This window comes from Centropristis striata, chromosome 2, assembly GCF_030273125.1.
Source record: "Centropristis striata isolate RG_2023a ecotype Rhode Island chromosome 2, C.striata_1.0, whole genome shotgun sequence".
In the NCBI taxonomy this organism is placed as follows: domain Eukaryota; kingdom Metazoa; phylum Chordata; class Actinopteri; order Perciformes; family Serranidae; genus Centropristis; species Centropristis striata.
Genome location: NC_081518.1, coordinates 26,364,176 through 26,387,012, shown reverse-complemented (window position 1 = coordinate 26,387,012; position 22,837 = coordinate 26,364,176). Strand labels below are relative to the sequence as shown.

The window sequence follows — 22,837 nt, the reverse complement described above, 5'->3', positions numbered from 1 at the left end:
TCTCTGACTGCTTGTTTTTCTTGTCCAAGAACACATTTGCTAAAATCACACGAGTACAATTCTGTCCAAGACTATAAAGATGATTTAACAAACTGTAGTTATCCACATACCACATGCATGATGTTTTCTGGGACTGTATTTTATCCAAATAGATCCACACAGAATCATTATGTATTCATTTATCCCCCTCACTCTCCTGTTAGTTTTATTGCACATGTCAGGAGAGGACAACCTTTAATTTTACTGCTGGTTTTGCTCATCTTTCTTATTAACCTTGGTGCTGAACGTGGAGTTAACCGATAAAATGAAGTGGTACGCAGAGAAAGGCACGGCCAGTGGATCACATGTTTCATAACATGAAGACGTATTTGAGACAGCTAATGTTTATCATGCAGCAGCTAAAGGATTCAATGCATTCAAGTTGTGTGTGATTGAGACAGTAGCGCCCATTTGTAGGCAAATCTTATTAACAATAGATGGAGATTTAAGTGGCGCAGCAGTAACAGAATAATTATACTAAATACATTTCTTCTTCAATAACAGAATACTTTTGAGGTTTTATCTATCAATGAAGTTAATGTTCACTTATAAAGCACATACCTGACACACCACTGCATACTAATGTCTCCACGTCAGAGTGATGAAAATCTGAATGAATGGTTATCCAATCGCACGCTGATAAATGTGGACACAACGTGCTGAACCAGTCCTTTATTTACATATCATTAACATATAACTTACGCTAATGTATGCTGGTGTGGTAACTCTTAAAGGGAAGGCCTGGTGCAGAGAAATCTGCATTGCAAAACAGAACGGAGCAAAAACCTGCCACATTCAGCGGCTTCAACATGGACAGGTTCTGCATGTTCTGTCATTAAGTTATACCATAAACAGCTTGTGTGTGTGTGTGTGTGTGTGTGTGTGTGTGTGTGTGTGTGTGTGTGTGTGTGTGTGTGTGTGTGTGTGTGATACTGGGAAATAACAACATTACAGCCCGACAGATATATCTGTTGACTGATATGTGACCAATTGGTGCTGTTATGAAAACCTTTTTTACACAATATATAATGCAGAAAACGTTGCTTGGCGTTAGCTTTTATTTTTTCTTATTATTATTTTTTTATAGTCAGTAATTGACTGACACCAAATAGTAATGATGTTTATTTGGCTATTTATTTTATCCCTAATTATTCTTTATAATTCTTCCCTCATTATTCTCCATAATTATTTTCTCAGTTATCATTTATAGAATTGACAATGTAATACATTGTTTGTACAGTGTATAATAATGTATAATGTGTATTATTTAATAAAGTTTTAAGTTTGTGAATGCACCCAGAGAGCTACTTTCTCAGAGTGATGAAAAATTGGTGCACAATCCACATTAAAAAGGTAAGAAATGGTGTACTCTTCTTTCCTTTTTTTTTTTTCCTTTTTTTTTTTTTTTTTAAATAGCCAGCAATTAACTGACACTGAAATGTAATGATGTTTATTTGGCTAATAATTTTATTCCTAATAATTTTTTATCTTCTTGTTTATCATTTATAGACTTGGCTGACAATGAATTACATTGTTTGTATAATAAGAAAGTTGCTTTATGGGCACATTCACAGAAAAAATCGGAGCACAATCTACATAAAAGTCTATATTTTCATTCCCAAAAAAATCGGTGACCATATCGGTTATCGACTAATTTTCCCACTCAGAATCAGTATCGGCATCTGTCTCAAAAGTCCCATATCTGTCAGGCTCTGAAAATAATATTTTGAAAGAAAATATATTATATTATAATAATATTATATATTATTTTTCAGAAAAAATAACTTTGATAACAAATATTCATTTAGAACATGAGAAAAAAAGAAGGATGCTGACAATGCTGAGACAGATTTACTAAATTAAAATGCGTGTTCACCCATTTAAGCACACTCCGCAAAATATGAGTAAAAATCCTATTGTACAACACATAAGTTGACTGTTTTGTGTTGGTGCCTATTTGCAGGATATGACCATTGTTAAATGATCACAATTCTTCACATAGAAAGGGTTCTTATAGATTTTCGAAAATAAATGCTTTTTCGAGCATCGTCACATATAAAAGTGAAAGTTTAACAAGTTGATTCATAAAGTGCATATTGACACAGTTCATTTTAAGTTTGATTGTATGTTGGGAGGACTGAAGGCTCCTCACTGAAGCCATTTTTTAATATTTTTTGTTATTTGACCAGTTGGCACGATGCTAAAACGAGAACAAAATCCAACTGTTCTCTGACAGCTGATTAGCTGGGACGCTGGTGAACTGACTGCCTCCAATGTGAAACGACACACAAGGTCCAAAGTCAGAAGTCTCGTCTGAATCCTGAGAGCAGATGGTCCGCCTCAGGACAGAGTGTAATGGAAAAGCTTTTCATTTTGGCGCTCGTATCGATCATGGGATTGTTTCATTTTTAAATATGAAAACAATATGAGCATTTGCTGCAGGTTCTCGACAAACAGGACCCGCTCATTTGTTTGAGTTTGTTATAAATATTTTGGCCGGTACATTTTTTCAGTTTACCAGCCATTGGCAGATCTACCAAAAAGTTATTTTTTTGGCCCCTGTGTGTGAGAAGATAAAAGCTTGCAGGGATGTGTTGCACCCGGACTGGTGAAAGAGTTTCCTGCACTGACCTGATTATTCTCCAAGCTGTGCAATGTTTTACTATCAGAAGCTCCATGTGAAAGCACCAGCTTTGTGAGATCAAATGGAAATGTACATCCGGCTGCCTCACCTTCAAAGGTGTGCTGATCCACGACGAGCAGACTGTGAACCTCCACCTCCTCGCCGAAGGAAGTCTCGTGGGGAGAAGTGCTGCTGGGGAAGAGCTTGCTGGAGCTCACGCTGCTGGAGAGAGCCTGGAAGGGACGTAGATTTATGAGTCAGGACGGGAAGAGAGGTAGACACAAGAGAAACCTTATAAATGGTATAAAGCAATTCTAATCTTGGTTTCTGTGTGAGCACAACAGCACAGACGGCACCATCTGTAGCACCAGATGTGCAGCATTGAAAATCAGGTAAACATCTTTTTGGTCATCACGTGTGAAAGGCTCTGGCGCTGCTTTGTTTCCACAAACTTGTGCGCTGCAGCAATAAATACAAAAAGCACACACCTGTCCCCTTTGGGAAGCCATAGAGCCAAGCTGAGTGGACACCACACACGCTGTCACTGTAAATCTGGCTGAAAGGGCTTTCTGATTAGCTCTCCAGGTACAAATCTTTTCTTAAATTTGGTCGTACTTTTTATTCTTGGCAGCTTTAACATCATTGTCAGTACTCCTAGACTACAAGTAGTACAAAGGAGGATACTGTTTAATTTAATTTGAACTTGTTTTGAACCCTCGAAATAGCCAAATTTAGAGCCCATTGAAAAAAAAGCCTATTGTCTTTCTGCAGGTCTCTACAGTGGCAATGAAACATTTTTTTATAGAATTGTCTTATCACAAATTATGCTTTTTGTGGATGAGGGTCAATTATAGAAGTAAAAAAACCCAAATGTGGATCAAAAACCTCAGGACAATATCATCCTATACAAATGCTGTTTAAATAATTTGCTTATAGTAATCAAGTAGTTTGCTTAGAGTGACCATTTTGTGTCTTTTCATTACATTAGACAGATGCCGATACTGATTTTAGAGAGGACAATTTTCAATAACGATTGGGTCGCCGTTATAGTATTTTTTTTAGCTGAATTAAAAATTAAACCTTTTTTACGTGGATTGTGCAGAGATTTTTCACCACTCTGCAAAGGTACCCAGAGAGTTTCTTTCTCAAACATAAAACATCATTAAACATTATGAACAACAATGTATTATATCATCAGCCAGTTCCATAAATGATAACTGAGAAAATAAAGACTAACTAGAAATAAATAAATAGTTAAATAAACATTGTTACTGTTCAGTGTCAGTCATTTACTGACTATAAAAAAAATAATAAGAAAAATTAAAAGCTAACACCATTTCTTAATCATGCCAAGCAACGTTTTTATGCATTATATATTGTGTAAATAAAGTTTTCATAACGGCACATATCAGACAGCATGTACACCAATATGATATACCTTTGATTGACCAACATTGTCCGATTTGTCAACTGATATATCTGTTGGGCTCTACTTTTCATAAAAACAAAAGGGGGAAAATCTTAAAACTATAGTTATTCTATTAGTTTTTGATTTTTTTTTCTTGCAGTAATCGGTCTCAGTTTCAGCTACTGGAGGCTGCTGAATTTTAATTGAAGTCATGACGGGAAAAAGAAAGTCAAAGACAAACCAATGAGATGCAGTAACTTCTTGAATGGCACCTGTCTCCCTCCGAGCCAGCAGCACCCAGAGCTGATCCAGCAGGCTGCAGCAGGTGAGCGGGGAGCTCGGGGAGCGGCGGCGCAGAGGGAGGCAGGTGCCGTTCATCTGCTTCGGCACACTTTCACTCAGTGTTCCCTCAGGCTACTGTGTGTAGTCTACTTAAACGCAGGTAAAACAGCCACCGCAGCTCGGGATGACACAGAAAATGAGTGTGCACAGGGAAAGCCACCTGTGGTCGGGGCCGCCCTCGTCAAGTGAATTAATAATGTGCGGTCACGTATTGCCCACTTGAGCAGAGAGCAGCGAGCCAGTAAATAGCAAAGCTGTCCATTTCATTACTTTATATTCATGCAATAAATATACAAATATCAATCAGACAGTGAGCTACATAAAAAGGACATTTCAGATATAATTATAATTATTTTCAGTTGTTTCCACTGCAAGAGAACACTTCTTAGACTATGAATGTAAATGCTGAGCCAAACACAACAGCATTAAGGTTTGAATTAGGATTTAAATCCTGTTTTGGAGAATCTAGCTCCAGCAGACCCCCTAAGTGACTAACAGGACAAGACATTTGTTGTCCTGACAAGCTCCCAGACTCGTGTTATAAATAATGTTCTTAGTCAGCATGACTGGTTAGATAAGAGTGCAAAACAAACAAGCCCTTGGGTGTTTATTAGCCAAACATAACATGGAGCTACAGTACCTGAGTGCTCGCACTAGGGCGCACGGCAGATGTGGTGCCGCTCACATCCTGAATCTCCACCCTGCTGGATAGAACCCCAAAACACTGGGAAACCTCCTGGTAGCAGATCCGCCTGGCGGGGCGTTAACACAGGGAGCGAGACATGAGTGGAAGGGAGTGAAAAAAACGGAAAAAGGAGGATGCTGGTAAACATGAAGAGAGCAAAAAAGGGTAAGCTGAACAAAGACGGTGCCCTGGGAGACCACTTTCTGTTTTCTGACTGGATAGCACAAGAGTCAGCCTCTTAATAACTTATTTAACAACCTTGAGTTGTCACTTAGACGTTTGAGCACAAAAGAGGGAACCAAAAATTCTGCAGATTTATAACAAATCCAACAGGAGAACACAGAGCAAACAGGCAAAGTCAGAGCAAACAGGAGAAACACACACAGCATATTTGTAAAGATGATGGGTCTGAAATGTTCATCTGAGCCTCAGTTCTAACTCAATATTTGGTGATGGGGCTGACCTGGGAGACTCGTAGAGAGGAACAGTGCGGATGTGAAGTTTCTGAATCTCGTCGATGGTACCGATGGTCAGGGTGCTGTTATTAGCCAGAGCCAGACTGTAAAAAAATAACAACAAAAAAAACAAGATGCAGCATTAGGAAAAGGGGAAACTAGGAGAAATACGCCAACTTCCTGTAAATCAAAACAAAGTCTTGACTGTTTGAATTTCTGTAGTCAACAGAACACATCAAACAGAGAAGAAAACAAAAAGAAAGTAGAGCTTGCATCTTTATGAGCCCCTCAAAGCACAGAGGAACAACAACAACAACAGAAATCAATGCGGCTGATGAAACAGAAGTAAAAAGTTGTGCTGCTGACCTGTCCGGGTAGCCCTCAGAGTTGAGTGGGCACATGTAATTGACCTCCTTGAGGTTGACGTTAGAGAACACCAGCTTGTGGTTGGAGGAGTAGATGACAGTGGGCCGGTCGGAGCAGGCGAAGACGTTGGAAGTGGAGAGGGATCGGAAGGTCCTCAGCACAGTGGGCTGGGTGCCGAGGGTGACCTTCTTACGCTCACTCAGGGCGCCTGCAGGGTGGAAACAGGACGGGAACAAAAGTGTAAGTTGAGTTTGAAAGGTCAGAGTACCAATCATTGTTCGAAGATGCCAAACGCCTTTAGCCAATAAAGTTTGCATGCATGCGCAGAATATCCGTCTCTCCGTTATGCTCATAACACGGTTCAGTGAGCCTCTGAGCACTGCATGTAAACACCCGCCTTGTTTATGTTTCTGCATTCATTTATTCACATTTTTTACCATTAATCTGTACAGCTAATAGTGTTAAAAGTAGTACATATAGTTTGTCGTAGCAGGCTCACTTTTAGGAATATCCCGGAGATGCTGGTATCATATGAAACTAAAAGATCTAAGGAATCTATGGGATATTGTGTCAGGAAGTTGTCGAAATATCGCTGCTAAGTTAGGCTGTTTTTTGTAATGTTTCATTCAAAAAGATTCAGAGCAGTGAAGCTTAAAGTTGAGGAAAGTTTGAGAAAATGCTGCAGTTGTTGTAGTCCATACATGTTTGATATCAGTTCAGTTCAATTCAATCATTGTTCGAAGTCACTTGCCAAGCGCCTTTAGCCTTCTGTCTCCTTTTTTATGCTCATAATACAGTTCAGAGGGCCTCTTAGCGCTGCATGTAAACACCCGCCTACTTTATGTTTCTGCATTAATTTATTCAAGTTTTTACCTTTAATCTGTACAGCTAATAGTGTTAATAGTAGTATGTATAGTTTGCATAGGCTTTAGCTTTTGATGTCTTTTTATTTTGTTCCTTGACCACCGCACGTTACAGCTTCGAGCTGATCAAAGCTAAATTAATGAGCACATTTATATGCATACTCATAACCTGGTTATTAAATTCAGAACAAGATGTTTATATTCATATCTCTGTGTACATAAGAAAACCCAGGGTTGTCTTCCATGTTTGCAGTTTGTTAAAGGAATTCTTTGATGGTCGGGAAACTAGAACTGAAATGATAAGTCGATTGATAGGTAGTCAGCATATAATTAATCTGCATTTTTTTTTATAATTGATTCAATGATTGAATTGAAATAGACAAGTAATACAACATTTCAGAGCTTTTTGCCTTATAAAAGGTTGCATGAACAAGATGATTCCCAAGCATGCATCTTTTTAAAAGGTCAAAGGAGAAACCTTAAAGTGCCCTACAATGGCAGAGAACAATAATTAAAGAAGCAGAGGAGATGAGAAAAAAAAACAGTCTTAAGTAGATCAAGTGTTTTTGGAACTCTACCTTTACTTAATTATAAGAATCACGAAATATAAACCTCTGCTGCTCCCATTTTAACCAAATCAAAAAAAGAGCTGAGTGAAGACTGGATTCGGGTTCGCCAGGTGCTCCTCAACAGCTGGATGTGTAAATAAGAGATTATTTTTTGAACAAGTTTGCTACAGGCTGCACAGTATCTCCGCAATTGGATCAAAATATAGTGCTGACAGTTATGCAACTCTCCATGAAAAAATATTCTAAAAATGGTTTCAGACAGCTGCCCATGGTTCTACCTTGAGGCCCCGATCAGCCTCAGAAGTTTGAGAATCTCTTATCTAACAGCTTGTAGTGATGTTTGTTGTGGAAAAACTTACCCGTCTGCAGATCCAGACCGAAGTAGAAGAGCGCTCCGTCTCCCAGCGCACACAGCAGGTAGTAGCTGCCTTCAAAGGTGGTCATTAGGATAGAGCGGGGGATGATCTCTGAGGAGACACACACAGTCACATGATTTATTCTCCCTTTACTCCGGAGTCACAGGCTCATGGATGAACACCACAGTGATAAATGTCTGCTAAAAAAGGCTTTGACAGATAAATCAATAAGGGCTATCGGCCAGGCTGGCTGGTAACTTCTGGGGGAAAAAAGACATTACATTTGAATGCTGCAGGGTAAATATAAAGTCCTTATTCTTTTCCGTTTACCAAACATGAGCTTCTCTGACTGAAAGCCAATTACATCAAAACAGCGTTGGCTCTGATTAAATGCTTGTTGGCCGGCTCTCCACAAAGCAGCAACATTTTAAAATAAATCAGCAAAATGTGGCCACATGAGAGGTAGCAAAGAAATCTATATAAATAATAACAATTATAATGTCTGTAAACAAAAGTGTTGCAGTGTGCGAAAATTCAGAGCAGAGCAAAAAAATATCAACAGTTCAACAGCTTTTTGCAGCTTTTGATGGTTTCCTGTTTGACTGCAGACTAAAGTTTTTATAAGTTGCAGAGTGTCCTTGTTAGGGGGAGTCAGCAGAGTTGGCAGAGTTTGTGCATTCGAGCAGCTGTCAATCAAACGCACTTGGAAAATAAAGTGTGACACTGTGTGGAAAAGTGTGGAAATGTTCTTCATGGGCGAAGCTTTCTAATTGGGAAGTAAGAGCCCTGCCTGTTTCAGTTCACTATGTTATGAAACTTTGTCTCCAGCGACTCTTGACTTTTTGATAAGTTTAACCAAAAAAAGAAAAGTATTCAAGACCTCTCTTGCATAATTAAACATTCTGAGTTTAAATACTTTTCAAGCGTTTAGACGCTCCACTAAATGCATTTGGGATGGCAGCATACTTAATGTTCAAGTAGATACTAAAAAATCAAGGACTTAATGGGAGCTCCCTTTACATCTATTAATAAAACTCGAGACACAAACCATTTAAGCTACTTCACTACTATAGAGCCATCTCTTGGATTTGCAGCTAAAGTAGATGAAGCATGGAACAAGGTTATAATATTTTTGGAATTTTCATTAGTTGTAATTTTTTTTGTGAATTTTTGTTTTCAAATTCAGTTAGTTTTAATTAGTTTTTAGACTGAGTTTGCTAGTTGTTGTTTTTTTAAAATGCTTCGTTTTAGTTTAGTTTTTATTAGTTTTAGATTTTTTGTAATTAGGTATTTTTATGGTGTAAGATTCAAAAAGGTCACAGTAAAATTTGTCTTTATTTCCTTTGCCTTATCCATCTTTGCCCCATTAAGGTGATTAACTCTCACTTGAGTGAAGAGCTGAATTTTTTGAAGGCAATTGACTAACATAGTCATGTCGACATCCCAGTCTCAATATACATATTTATACCAATGGCTCCTGTATGACAAAACGAACATTTTCACTTTACTTTTAGTTAGTTTTGTAACCACACAATAAAGTTTCAGTTGGTTATCGTTTCTTTTCAGAACTTTTTTATTTTTGTTAACCAAAATGTTTTTTCAATTCTAATTTTCTTTATTTTGTTAGTTTTCGTTAACTATAATAACCTTGTCATAAATGTGGTGCATCATGAAGTATGCGTTCGAAATCTCTAAATGTGTACTGTCATTCAAGATACTTTTGAGCTAATAAACAGTGGTATGTGTCTTTTCAGATGCACTGAACTGTAAATACCACAACACGAGACCATGATAACACGTGCCAGTATCAGCTCTACCATCTCCACTGATTTGTTTTTTTTCTCCTCATGCCTGATGTACTCCAGCTGTTAGAAACTGAACAGCAGTTTACCTCCTTGGATCTTGTTACAGTGCTGCTTTAATCGCCATCTTCTTTAAAATCTTTACTTCAATACATCAATGTACAAAATATCAAAATAAGATCAAGCATTGAGAAACTAAAACAAAAAGCAGTGGCACACAAAAAGGAAACAAATCAAAAGCAAAATACATAAATTATGCCTAGGTTGCAGTCCACTACTGTCTGTTATGAACGTTATTGTCACCACTGCAGTGTGTTCTGGGATATTTATGCTGGTGTAGCGTTCAGTGTGTGCATACTGTAATATCTTTTTAATAATATATTAATGTTGTGATCATTGTCTACAGCATCTTTAATCTCTTCTTTACTAGAATACTGGTTAGACATGTATTTTCAAAATGTTTCCTACTAAGGAAGTACACATACATTGACATACATTTGGTTTACTGAATCTGAAGCTGCAGACGTCAAGTTTTCAGACAGAATAACCCTCATATCTTCTGCCTGGGGCTTTATTTAAAACTCCTTTCACTCACTTAATGATCAATCGTTTTGTTTTTACTGCTTTGATTCAACAGTGTGACTAACAATTTTTACTTTTTTTCCTGCTTTAATCTGTATTTTTCTTTTATATCCAACTACTGCTTGATTATCCAACAACATGAATAACAAGTGCACTCTTCTTTTTTTTTTAAACTTGAATCGCTCTTTTTTTATTCAGGTCATAATCGTAAAAAAAAGGTAACTCATTGGAATTTACTTTGAAAAAAACCCAAAAACAAAACGAGTGCAAGTGTTATTATAAACAAAATAAAATGAGTTATTTTTGTAGTTGCATTACCAAATAAGCAAACGCTGTCGCAGTCATACTGAGATTAAAGTTATTCATACGGATCGAGCTATGGCACTTTGTGCTTTTCAAGCGTATAGTTTTGTCAAGGTTGAGTGGGGATGTAACTGTAGGTAACAGACCCCTCTCCTGGCCTGTATTCAGCCTATGGCTTGTTAAGGGATAATAAGGATTGAGTGACAAAAACATTTTGCCCTTCTACATTTTTTCTTTTCATTTTCCTCTTTAAATGTGAAGATTTTTCTTTATTTCTGAGAGAGGCTCGGTTAGGTAAGGATTTGATGCTTTTGTGCAACTGTGGAGCCCATTGAGGCATTGTATGTGCTATCAGGCTGTAGATATAAAAAAAAGGAAAAGAAACTCCACTTGACCTGACATTATGTGCGTCGACCTATCTCTCTCCACAGGTCAGAAACCACTTTTCCTTTTCTCCTGTCGATTGCACCCTGCCCCTCTTTTTTCTCTCACCTCCGCCCAGCATTTCCTTGTGCAGGGCTGTGAAGCAGGGCAGCTTGAGCACACGGGCCGAGATGTCGGTCCAGAGTCCCACAGCGCAGAGCGGTGACTCACCGCCACCGTCCCCCAGAGGTGTGATGTCCAGGCAGGCCACCTCATGCTCCATCTCCGTGGTGCTAAGAGAAGATGAAGAGGACGTGAGAAAAGCCGCATCGAGCTGAGCTGCGTGATGTGTGAATGTGAACTCTGTGTGACAAAGTTTGACACACACAGTGGAACAAAAATGATAAATAGTATAAATGTGTTGGCGACACTGAACATAAGTTCAATGTTAGTTGTTATCTGGTGAGCTGAGCTGCGAGTTCACACCATCTTTAGTCACCAGGCGACCATTCATTTCCCATCAAGCTGTGGTGGGATCTCACTGAATCTTGTCTCAGCCAGACATGTGGCTAAAGCCCCGAGCTCTCTGTGATGAGGACTGGATGGATATGGTTAATCATATATATAATGAAAAAATGAAATATTCCCCCAGAGCGGACCAAGACAAATTGACCAATATATGGTCAAGATGAAGCAACTATATCACAGAGTTGCCCATTACCATTCCTCCCAGTTATCTTGTGTCTGTTTGGTACCTACAATGTCTGTGAAATATGGTCAATGTTCAAAGGAACCTCATTTATTTTCATCTGGATATTTTATTGTATTTCTAGGTAATGTCTGCCACCTTGTTTCCCTGCTCTATAATACACACATTGAGGTGAAAAACGGCAGGTAAAAGAAGAAGACATTGTAACAAGTAAAAGAGTAATTTCCCATACTTCCATTGTTATTATGTCTTTATTTCATTATTTATTATTATCTCAGCCAGGAAGGTCATGTTTTCAGTTTGGCTTGTTTGTCAGCAGGATTACAGAAAAACTACTGGCCTGATTTTCATGAAACTTGGTGGGGGAAAAAATTGATACAGCGTAGTATGGCAATATTATATCAATTCATGGCCGCCAAGCATCGATATTTAGCATTCCGATTGGTGGCCGTTTTCTTTCCCTCTCCGGAGGCCGTAGTGGGCTCACTTTTAGGAATATACTGGAGATATGAGGATCTGAGGAATCTATAGGCACCATTTGCATCAGGATATCGTGTTGGGAGTTGCAAAGTTAGTGTTTTTTGTGTTTTATTCCAAAAAAAATTCAAAGCAGTGAATCTTAAAGCTGAGGAAAGTTGCAATTGTTGTCATCCATACATGTTTGATATTTGTTAAGTTCAATTGGAATATTTTTATTATATGACAAAATAATTCTTAATTGAATTTAAATTTGTGGACACAAAATGCAGTTCAACAGTTAAATTGCAATATATTGTATCGCAAAACTCACCGTACGCAAAAGGCTTAAAATTGCAATAATATCGTATCATGACTCAAGTATCGGGATAAAATCGTATCGTGGGGCCTCTGATTATTCACACATCTAAAGGCAGCTATCACATAATATCTGTGATTCTATAATTCCACTGTGGACAATGTTGAAAATAACAAACATGGAGTAATGTATGCATATTTAGGCAATATTGGATTTTTCAACGATTTTTTTACATCAATGTGACTTGATTTGTCTAATGTTTAATTCACTGGATTAGACAAAAACTGTAATTTTATCCACAAACAGGTCACAATATCATGTATTGCAAAATAATAATGATGAGGGATGTCATCATTTCAATCTAAATAAATGGATAAAAATGTGCAAAATCAAAAACATGATTCATGGCTTTAAAATATGGACCTAGTTTGGTACATTCAAGAAAAACATGGCAATAATATCACACTTGATACCATGTAGCCTATAAAGGAAAAAATAATATGAAAACGTAAATAACAGTTCTCAGCCATGCAGGGGTTCTCACAGTCACATAAATCTATTAAAATCCAAAATTGAGTTGAACTGTGAGCTTAAAAGGGAAAGTCTCATCAAATCTTGACACTCGTAAAAATTGCATAGGCTGTAATAAAGGATCATATCCACATAGCTCATATCTCAAATACGATATAAAGCTGAGAGAATGAATTTAATTAAAAAATGGCCCAGATCTCCTGTGTTGCAACAGAGCCAGGCTGCTCAGTAATGCAAATATAACGTGCTGTATGGTGTGTGGAGTTCTTGCACTTTAATTGCATTGCAGAAGAGCATTTCTGCAACGTCAACACCTTTTTATCCAGCTATGACTATCTAGTATTTACAGAATTTTGTGACTCTCGCAGCGAACCAGCAGTGTATTGATGTAGGCCAAACATTATTTCATCGCTCTGCTGAGACACTTCACTCCATCACTTTCATTGTTTCATCACTTACAAACACTCTCAAGGCTGGAAACAAACACTTTGTGCTTGAAGGAGGCCTGGTGGCCATTTTTACAAAACTGTGTGTCTTTCTCTAGAAAAGAAAAACATTTTGTGTGTCCTCTCCTTTTTTTTAAACTACTGTAAAAAAATAAATAAATAGTGGCTCAAAGCAGTTTTACTGCAGTAGTGGCACAAAGACAGCCATGAGGGTAAACCACAGCAGCAACGTGAAAAGAATATGAAGAAATTTAAGACTTCTTCTGCACCAGTCACTGAAAAATGAGATGCAAATCCCTCTTCTCAAACTTCCCCCCGAATCAGGAAAAAGGAAATAAAAAATAAGGTGTGATAGTTAGGAAAATAACAACAGCAAAAGAAAAGTTGCTGCAGTAGAGAAATTAATGTTTGATTAATTAAACTTTCAAACAACAGCTCTGTTGAGTATTCAGCATATGTGTGATTCTTCTCTGCTGTTGTATCATATAAACTTTTCAATTAACCAGCTACTCGATTAATTGGAATAATTTCTTACCAAAAGTAAGGGGTACCACAATGTTGGTGGGTTAATGTCTGATGAGGTGTCCATTATCAGGAAATAATGCATGACATAGAGGCTATTTATTCCTAATAATGGACACCTCAAAGTGCATTAACCTGCTTATACCATGGTCACTCCTCAAAGAGAAAAAAAAATAGGATAATAATTTAAGTTTTCATGTGTTTTTTGCATGTTTTCCACAAACCACAACTCTGTTTCCCTGGTAGGCTGAGGGTTTGACTGAAGCCTGGGACAATCATTACCATCCCATAAGGTCCTTATGCAAAGAAAACATTCACTACTCCAGTAAATAGGATAAAAACATTCGATACAACTGGACGATGGGAGATATTTCTATTTCGCTCAGCTCATAGAACTCTTTGGCCAGAAAGCTAATGTTATGACAGCACGATTCAAAGTCTGTAACAATGTGTACGTTTGACGAAGAGTAAATATAATTTGACAGGGTGTTAAATAACAAGCCTAGCTAAATACTCAGACATGCCGTTTAGCCTGGGCAATTATATAATTGCGATAAATTTCGGTTTCGATTACGGTGATCAGCTGTGAGCATATTTACTCGAACAAACATGTCGGAAATGTGCGTTACAACAGCCAATCAGAGTCGACCTTTTCCTGCTCCACTACGGTTTGTAAGTTGCCGGAGAAGTTAACAGAATGACCGGCCGTGGAGCTAAACGCAGAGCTGAGGGCAGCGAAATAGAGGTCAGCCGTGACTTGGAACAATAAACCAGAGAGGAACAGGTTAAAGTTGGGAAAGAGCAAAGGAAATCATAACCTATCCGCAGTGTATCGAGACAGCACTTCACACACAGGTATGGTGCATTCAATAGCGTAGGAACGGCTATGGTGCATTCAAGAGCGTGGGATATATGAAAACTTACAGAGAAACAAATTATTACTGAATGGAAGTTAGTTCAATAAACAAGTTAACAACTGGCAGCTTAAAAAACAATATTAAAAAAATGGTGATAATAATCGAGATCGGACAATATGAAAAAAATATATTGTGATCCTTTTTTTTGCCATATCGCCCAGCCCTACATGCCTTTGTCCCCAAATCAATATCAAGAGTTTCACAAGCAAACAATGAAGCAGCGACTTGCATAGCGAATGTGATGCAAGACTTAATAAAACATCAGGTATATTTTCAAAATAAAATACCCCGGGATTCCACTGGATGCGATTCAACTCCGAAACAGGTCCGTCTGCAACGGCTGCGTACCTCCACAGTCCGTCAACACACACCAGATCCGCCTGTGATCCGCACTGTTGCGGACAGCAGAGTCCCGAGGGCGCACAAGATCTCGCATAATCAAGTGATATAACCGGAAGAGACGAGTGAAAACCTCTAACCTGTTGACTTCAGGTCTGTCCCCGCCCATCATGACGTCTTCAAGTTGTGAAATACAGTCCGCCGTGAACCCGGGGTATTTTATTTTGAAAGTATACCTGATGTTTTACTTTGTGTCTTTGCACGACTTTCTGCCCGGAATGATCTGCTCTGTGCTGAATTGATGCGCCGTGCTTCGTCGTCCGTCAAAAATAGAAGCTCTGCGCAAGTGTTGCGAGGGCTGACGGATGGCCGTGCGACGACAGACTCACTACGCAGCGGATACGGAGTCGCTGGAATCTCACACAGTGATGCCGACGGATCTGCAGCCGTTAATCATTCAGTGGAATTTAGGGATGATGATCACTTTTCCAGTAAATTCAGAGGGGTAGTGTACGCTGTGCAGCTTGTGTGTTCCAGTCTCCATCCTGTGGTGCTCAGAGGACGAGGCACTGAAGGGCGTTGGAAATAATTTCAATAAACTGAAAACGAAGGCTTTGGCTGCGTCCGTATTGCTATTGCTGCTAGCAGCCAGTGAATTAATCCAGACCAGTGAAAAGTCAATTTAACCTGAAGCAATACTGAGTAGATGTCCAGTGTCAGGAGTTAATGGACACCCTGCAGCCAATCAGAATTGAGTATTCACCTTGACCACAGTTTACTGATTGAAGATTTGATTCTCTGCAGTCAACTTTGTTACCTTTAGATTAAATAAGATACTTGGCTAACTGGCACATATTTATTAAGATCACAGCCTGAACAGATGATAACTGAAAGGATTTTTTTTTTTTTTTATTACTCTAAAGCATTTCAGAATTTGCAAGCTGACCCAGTTTATAGGCATCTCACGATCACACACTCAGACAGACACGGCGGGGTTTTATATGAATTGTTTGACATTTTGGGGAAGAGGCTTATTCCCCTTTCCTGCCGAGAGTGAGATAAGAAGGTTGATACCGCTCTCATGTCTGTACGGTAGATATGGAGGGTATATATGCATGTATACGGCAGCTGGTGGTAGCTTCATATTTACTGTACAAACACGAGTGGTCCCAATCTTTCACCAAGAAAGAATATAAAATGTCAAACAATTCCTTTAAAGCTCAGGGCTGATGGTGATCTTTTTGTAGGTCAAACCTGGAGATCTCCAGACATCCTGAATTCAGTAATAAGGATTTGTCTGTAACGTACAGGGCTCAACAATAAGTGGGTCCGAAATCTACTTGCTCAAAGTATATTTTTTTACTCACCTACAAGTTGTTATTGGTTATCAAATAAATTACAAAGACTAGATTTAATGTCGTGTTTAATCTTTATTTAAACAAGATGTTATCGGCTCCTGATATGGCACTCCAGAGGCTTTTTCTTTCTTTCTTTCTTTTGGGAACTTGAAGGGCCTTTAAGATTAAGCTTAAGATTCTGTGATTTTACACACACACACACACCACACACACACCACACACACACCACACCACACACACACACACACACACACACACACACACACACACACACACACACACACACACACACACACACACACACACACACACACACACACACACACACACACACACACACACACACACACACACACACACACACACACACACACACACACACACACACACACACACACACACACACACACACACACACACACACACACACACACACACACACACACACACACAGTGAGCATTGAATTTGTGCTCTGCATTTAACCCATTCTTTACACACCAGTGAACACACTATGCTTAGGAGCAGTGGGCAACACATTACTGCGTCTGGGGAGCAGTTCAGTGCACTTCAAACCTTGATCTGTCAGTCCTGGGATTCGAATTGGTGACCCTCAAGTAGGCCTGGGCGATTATATGATCACGATTAGTGTTCGCGATAAATTTCAGGTCAATTACGGTGAGCATATTTACTTGATCAAGATGTCAGAAATGTTCCAATCAGAGTCAACCTTTTCCTGCTCCACTACTGTTTGTAAGTTGCCGGAGAAGTAAACCGAAAGACCTTTTAGACATTTCTTTAGTTGTCAGCTGCAGTTGTTTATGTGTTCATTTTAGTGTTTGTAGCTGGATGGCCAGTAAAAACAACATATTTTTTCATCTCTTAACTTATTTGCTCCTGATTGAAAATAATGAAAAGGACCTTGGAGAGAAAAAACAACAACTTCTGGACCAACTGCTTTTGTCATGATAGTGGAATATCTAACTTTGATACAATACCTTGAAAAAAATCAATATTCAATGCCGTTTTTGGATACCAGAGAGGGAACTAGACACACAACAGTGAAGGCAAAAATTTGAATAAAAAAATAAAAAAAGGCTAGTAGGCTACAGCAAACAGCAGAATGACTGCTGTAAACATGTTTAAGTTATGTGCAGCGACTAAGGCTGCTGTCTGCAGGTTTCTCAACATAACATCAAACGCCCCACATGGCATTTTACTTGCCCCGGGCAATCAGGCAATCCTTGCTGTTGAACTCTGACATAGTATATTTAATATCAACAAGAAGCTCCGGGTATGATTCAGAGTGCTTAAAGCATGACTGTGATCAGCTGTGTTTGTGGCAGTTGGAGGTAAGATACCTGTAAATATCAGTATGAGGGCAGCGGGTCCATCCTTTGTGTCCTACCTGATCTGTTTGAGCTCTCCTGCCAGGATCTGCAGGTAGTAGAGGGCTCTTCCCACGGCGAGCACCACCTGCGTGTGGTTGCAGGCAGCCACGCTGATGTTCCTGCCCTGTGGCTCCTTCCACTCGCTCACTAATGCCTTGCTCTCCTGGAGCACCAGGCGCACAGAGCCCGATGTGATCTGCAGGCACACACACACAGTTTTATTCCTTTTTTAGAATATTATTCTGCACAGTATTTCTGGAAAGTGACAGAGAGGATGATGTGGAGACTGGGAACTAAAAGGTGAATCAGTTTCAAAGCAGATCTAATTGTTTACAAGCGGTTCAGTGCCAGGATTGTTGTTCTCTTTTCTTTTGTTTTGTGAGTGTAAAAGAAATTATGATTAATTACAAAGATAGGTTTTCTACAAAATTAGCATTTTTTTGCAAATAGAAATGTGATGAGCCTGTATGTTTGATGGTGTTGGTAAGATAAATTACTTTCAATTATTCCAGCTATTAAACATATGGTGCATGCACCCCTGAGAATAATGTTTCAAAACAATGGACACTTTCAGCAAACCTAGAGGCGCAAATATAGATGTTTAAAAGTGACGAATAATTTATGTACAAGCCAAAATAAAGACTCCATAAAAATGTCATTTTGCTAACTAAATCCCATGAAATAATTATAATGTATTATTTAGGAGAATACAGCAGTTCAATCTCAACACAAATATTAAAAAAACAATGAAGGATAAATGTCAGACATTTTTCTGACCCCAGAAATCCCTTTTAAGAAACTTTTTTTTTTTTTTTTAAGTTTGTGCTTTCAAGTTCTATTATTTTCATTATATATTGTATTGCATGTACCAAAAAGACTTGTTAAAAGGCCCTCATGTAAAGGAGAAAAACTATTCTAATATTAAAACTCAAATAATGTGAAGTGTAGAGCCATACAGCAGGGAAGAAGCAAGACAAGAAAGAAACACAAAGAGCTGAAAATGTTAAATTAACAGACTGCAGCTGCTACAAAAAACAGTCAAACTATAAATGGAGGTGCTACACTGTTAGTGCGCAACCATTATATGGAGGTGTAACAAGATGTGAAAATGCAACATATCTTCGAGAAATGTTTCTGCAGGACTTGAGAACAGTGAAGAAGATCAGACTTTTTGCAGCACAAATACAACACATTTGAAGAGACCAAAAGAACTTAAGTTTTTTTAGTACACGATGTTGGGAAACAGCCAGGGTCCAAACAACTGTTGAGGTTATTTTATCAAAGAGATGACGAGTCTATGGCCACACTAGCAGCTTTGTGAAGTAGAGCATATTGGAGGCACAGCACAGTTTTAAACTGAATGAAGACATCAACATGCTCACAAGATATGCCAAAATGCTGTTTATTAGGTAAAAAGCTTGTTTTCTGTGTTGTTTAGTAGTTTTTAATATGACATTTTTACAAACAAGTCCAAAAATGACAGTTCACCCTGTGGTGATCATGAAAGTCTGCACCAAATTCATATTTCACTATAAAACAAATATAAACAAATATATCAACAACACTTTACTGTTACTCATTCTGAGGTTTCTTCTTTTTTAAATGGGGTATTTGAGGGTTTATGTCTAGACCCCTCTGAGGGTCAAAAGGACAGAGGGTGCCCTTAATAGACTGTAAAGCCCTTTGAGGCAAAGTTGAGAATTTTGTGATTATGGGCTATATCATCAAATTTAACCCTCCTGTTATGTTCGTTTTTTCAGGAACAGAAATAACCCAGGGCATGTTAATTATTGGAAAGACCTACATATAAAATACACTGGTTTTACAGGACACTGATTTTTAATTATTTTTATTTTACAATTTTATATATATTTTTCTTTTTATGGAAAATTACTTTTAACTATATTTTTTTAGATTTTTTAACTGAAATGGGTAAATTTGATCCGCAACATAAGAGGAGGGTTAATTTAAATGGTAAATGGTGCACTTATATATCGCTGTTATCCAAAGCGCTTTACACTACAGACTGCACTCAGTCACCAGTTCTAATTTAATTTAATTGTTAGCGCTATGCGGCACAACATTTAGAGCAAAAGCAGTAAAACTTTGTGCTAGTGGGCGAGGGATTCAAAGAGGTAATAAGGTTCCTCGAAAGAACTTTGCTTTAGAAATTTCAACAATTAGTGTCCTCTGTGTCTTAAATGCATACTGATCGTTGTTAAAAGAAAAGGTGATGAAACACAGCAGTAAACATTTAGAAAATGATCACTATGTACATTTTAGACACTGATCCAAATACAGTTAGTGGCCTTAAGTGCAGCTTTTATCATATGAAGTGACTTTTTCTTTGCTGAATCCTGGAACAAAAGTCACCTAAGTGCAAATGTGAAAGCCCATTCAAGCTAAATATACCGACTCTGAGAAGAAGAGAGGAAGTAGAAATGTTCCACGAGCCGTGTTGTCATAACAACCTAAAGATTTAAGGTTGATGGTCTAACAGTTGGCAGGATTCCCAGCAGGTTTCATCCTCATTTCAAAAAGGCAGGGTAAAAACTTGAATTTAAATGAAGTGCAATCTTCATCTCAACCAAGTGTAAAATACATGAAGTCCTACTGCACCCTTCACATTCACAACTTCCCTTTCAATCATGTATGACTCAGCTCCGGCAAAGTATATCTCATTAAATGGAGAAAGGCCACAGCTGAATAAGTCATTTCTATAATTAATTTTGAATATGTGAAATTAAATAAAATTCCTGCTTTGAACCGGGTGTAATACAGCTAATTATAGATATCAAATAAGTGTCAATGTCAAAGAAATCAAAGCATATTCCAGGGAAGCGCACTGACAGCACATGTACTTTATATATATCACAGGAGTGTGTGTGTGTGTGTGTTTACGAACTTGAATGAGCTGCTGGTGCGCCACGTTGCCACAGTAAAACGTCTGCTGGTTGTCCACGAAGCCAGGGAGTTCAGTCTCCTCGACTTCCTCGCCACTCAGCATCAACACTCTGGGGGAAAACACACTCTAAAGATAAGATAAAGGCGTTCGGAATTGACTCGACGCTTATCTGGGATGCTGCACGGCAAACACTCACCGCGTTTGACCCACGAAAGACAGCACCAGCATGTCATCTGTCTCTCTGCCTGCCTCGGAGCGGAGCGGCCACAAACCTTGAAGGCAATTCGAGAGACAAAGAGAGAGAGAGAGAGAGAGAGAGAGAGAGAGAGAGAGAGCGGATGTTAGAAAGAAAAGTTTCTCTCTGCACCAATTCTAGCAGAGCAGGAAGAAATACAATATCCAAGCTTGTGTCCAAGCTGATCTTTAAGTATTCCATCTGTCAAATGTTAAAATGTTGGAAGGCGTACAGGTTACAGATCCCACTCAGAGAGCCATTGATTGGCTTAGTGAATAATTGTCTCTCATCAAGAGGCCATGGGCAGGAGGCAGCAGCTGGGGCTCTCAGGGCAGAGATGGTCAATAAACAGCTGAAGCCTAACAAGTGCGAGCAGACCTTGCCTAACCTGTGTGTCTCATTTAAGCGTCAGGGAACAGTCTTGGGAGAGGGACCTCATTTTGTGGGATTAAAAGGTGTCTGCAATTCTTAAACCTGAAGGGATTCCTCAGCTTGACACTTACAGGCACTGCACGAGGGTTGGAGGATGTCCAGCAAATTAGCATATGATGATGTCCACAGTGGAACATCCCGAGGGACGACGCAAGGCATCCAAATATAATTAATTCAAATGAGCACAAAACCCACTACAGGGGATATATCCATCATTAAGAATAAAAGGCTGTCTTTTCATCTTATTAATTCTTTTACCAGAAATGCATCATTTGGCACTTTTTACGACCCAAAGTTTAGTCTGTTTCAATCAAACTCTGGCGCAGTTAATTCCTTGACACGGTTGGTTTGGTTGATTGTGAATGTTTCAATCATACTCTACTGCGGACAAAAATATAACCAGTCCAAAACCACTTGCAGGAGGGACTCTCTGTCTGTTTCCAAACGATTGACTCGACTGCACTGTAAACGTAACCTGACCCAATTGAAGGAAATTAAACAAAAAACACAGCAGATTGTGGGCTACGTGTGCAGGCATTTGTGAGGTGTACACAGAGTGACAGATGCAATAGGACTTCTATAAGGACTTCTGCTGAAGTATAATCAAAGGTACTCGGGGTACGTTTGGTTCCATGTAGCTTTGCTTATTTCCATGTTTACATTTTCCACTGCCAACTCCCCAACCAATAAGATACATTATATGGAATATATAGATTCTGTAGCGCCCCGGTAGAACGTACTTCCAAACTCCATCCGATCTGCTGAGTCCTTATCAATCTTTAAGAAGAGACTGAAGACCCTACTCTTTACTGAACACCTTTACATTTGATCTACACAAGTATCGCGAGACCTAAAAGCACTTGTGTCCTAATGGACTCAAACTTAAGCCACTGCACTTACTGTTGCTATGTTTCTTGACTTCATCCTTGCTTGTGTCGTATTAACTCTCAAATGTACATTTGAACTAGTCAAAATCAATTGATGATATCTTTCACTTGAAATTATTTTCCTTTGATTCCGTTGTTCACCAGTAAGAAAAACAATTACAGTGAGTGCTTTACATTGACCGTAAAAATCAGTATGCGCTTAAAAGTTTGAACGAATTTTCTTCTACTTTAGATTTATTGATGTGACAGCTCCAATGTGCACCTTCAGTTGCAGTTGCGGAATCACCATCAAATGAGTCATAATTGTTACTTTTTCAGCACTGAATTAGAGGTGAAAGTGTGGACGGAGGTTGGGGCTCTTAAATCAGGATGTTGGGCTGAGTGGTCGATGACTGTCAGCCATCGCGATGGGAGATTGCATCATCGATCACCCCAGCCCTCCACTGCAGTGCTCCTTGGTTTGCCAAATGAATGCAGATGTTTTAAAAAATCTAACCTTGGCAAACGTCCCTCTTCTTTTAAAAGCACAGAGCAACGAATGACACTTCTGAGCCATCTGTTCACGCTTACATGCGGACGGTGGACTAGCAACAGCTGGCGTCTCAGGCCAGGCGAGGCGAACAGATGTGCAGCTGA

At 38.9% G+C, this 22,837-nt stretch overlaps 1 protein-coding gene across 1 annotated transcript in view; it reads right to left on the bottom strand.

Annotated features, from left to right (window-relative positions):
• The window catches only part of ddb1 (damage-specific DNA binding protein 1), a 67,551-nt gene that overhangs the window by 22,130 nt on the left and 22,584 nt on the right, over positions 1-22,837 (bottom strand). Inside the window, exons 11-19 of the mRNA XM_059348708.1 lie at positions 20,844-20,919; positions 20,648-20,756; positions 17,760-17,938; positions 10,886-11,049; positions 7,710-7,817; positions 5,919-6,126; positions 5,561-5,656; positions 5,053-5,164; positions 2,772-2,895 (exon numbers count right to left, since the gene is read on the bottom strand). Coding sequence (XP_059204691.1) covers positions 2,772-2,895; positions 5,053-5,164; positions 5,561-5,656; positions 5,919-6,126; positions 7,710-7,817; positions 10,886-11,049; positions 17,760-17,938; positions 20,648-20,756; positions 20,844-20,919 — 1,176 coding nt within the window. The remainder of the gene's footprint in view (positions 1-2,771; positions 2,896-5,052; positions 5,165-5,560; positions 5,657-5,918; positions 6,127-7,709; positions 7,818-10,885; positions 11,050-17,759; positions 17,939-20,647; positions 20,757-20,843; positions 20,920-22,837) is intronic.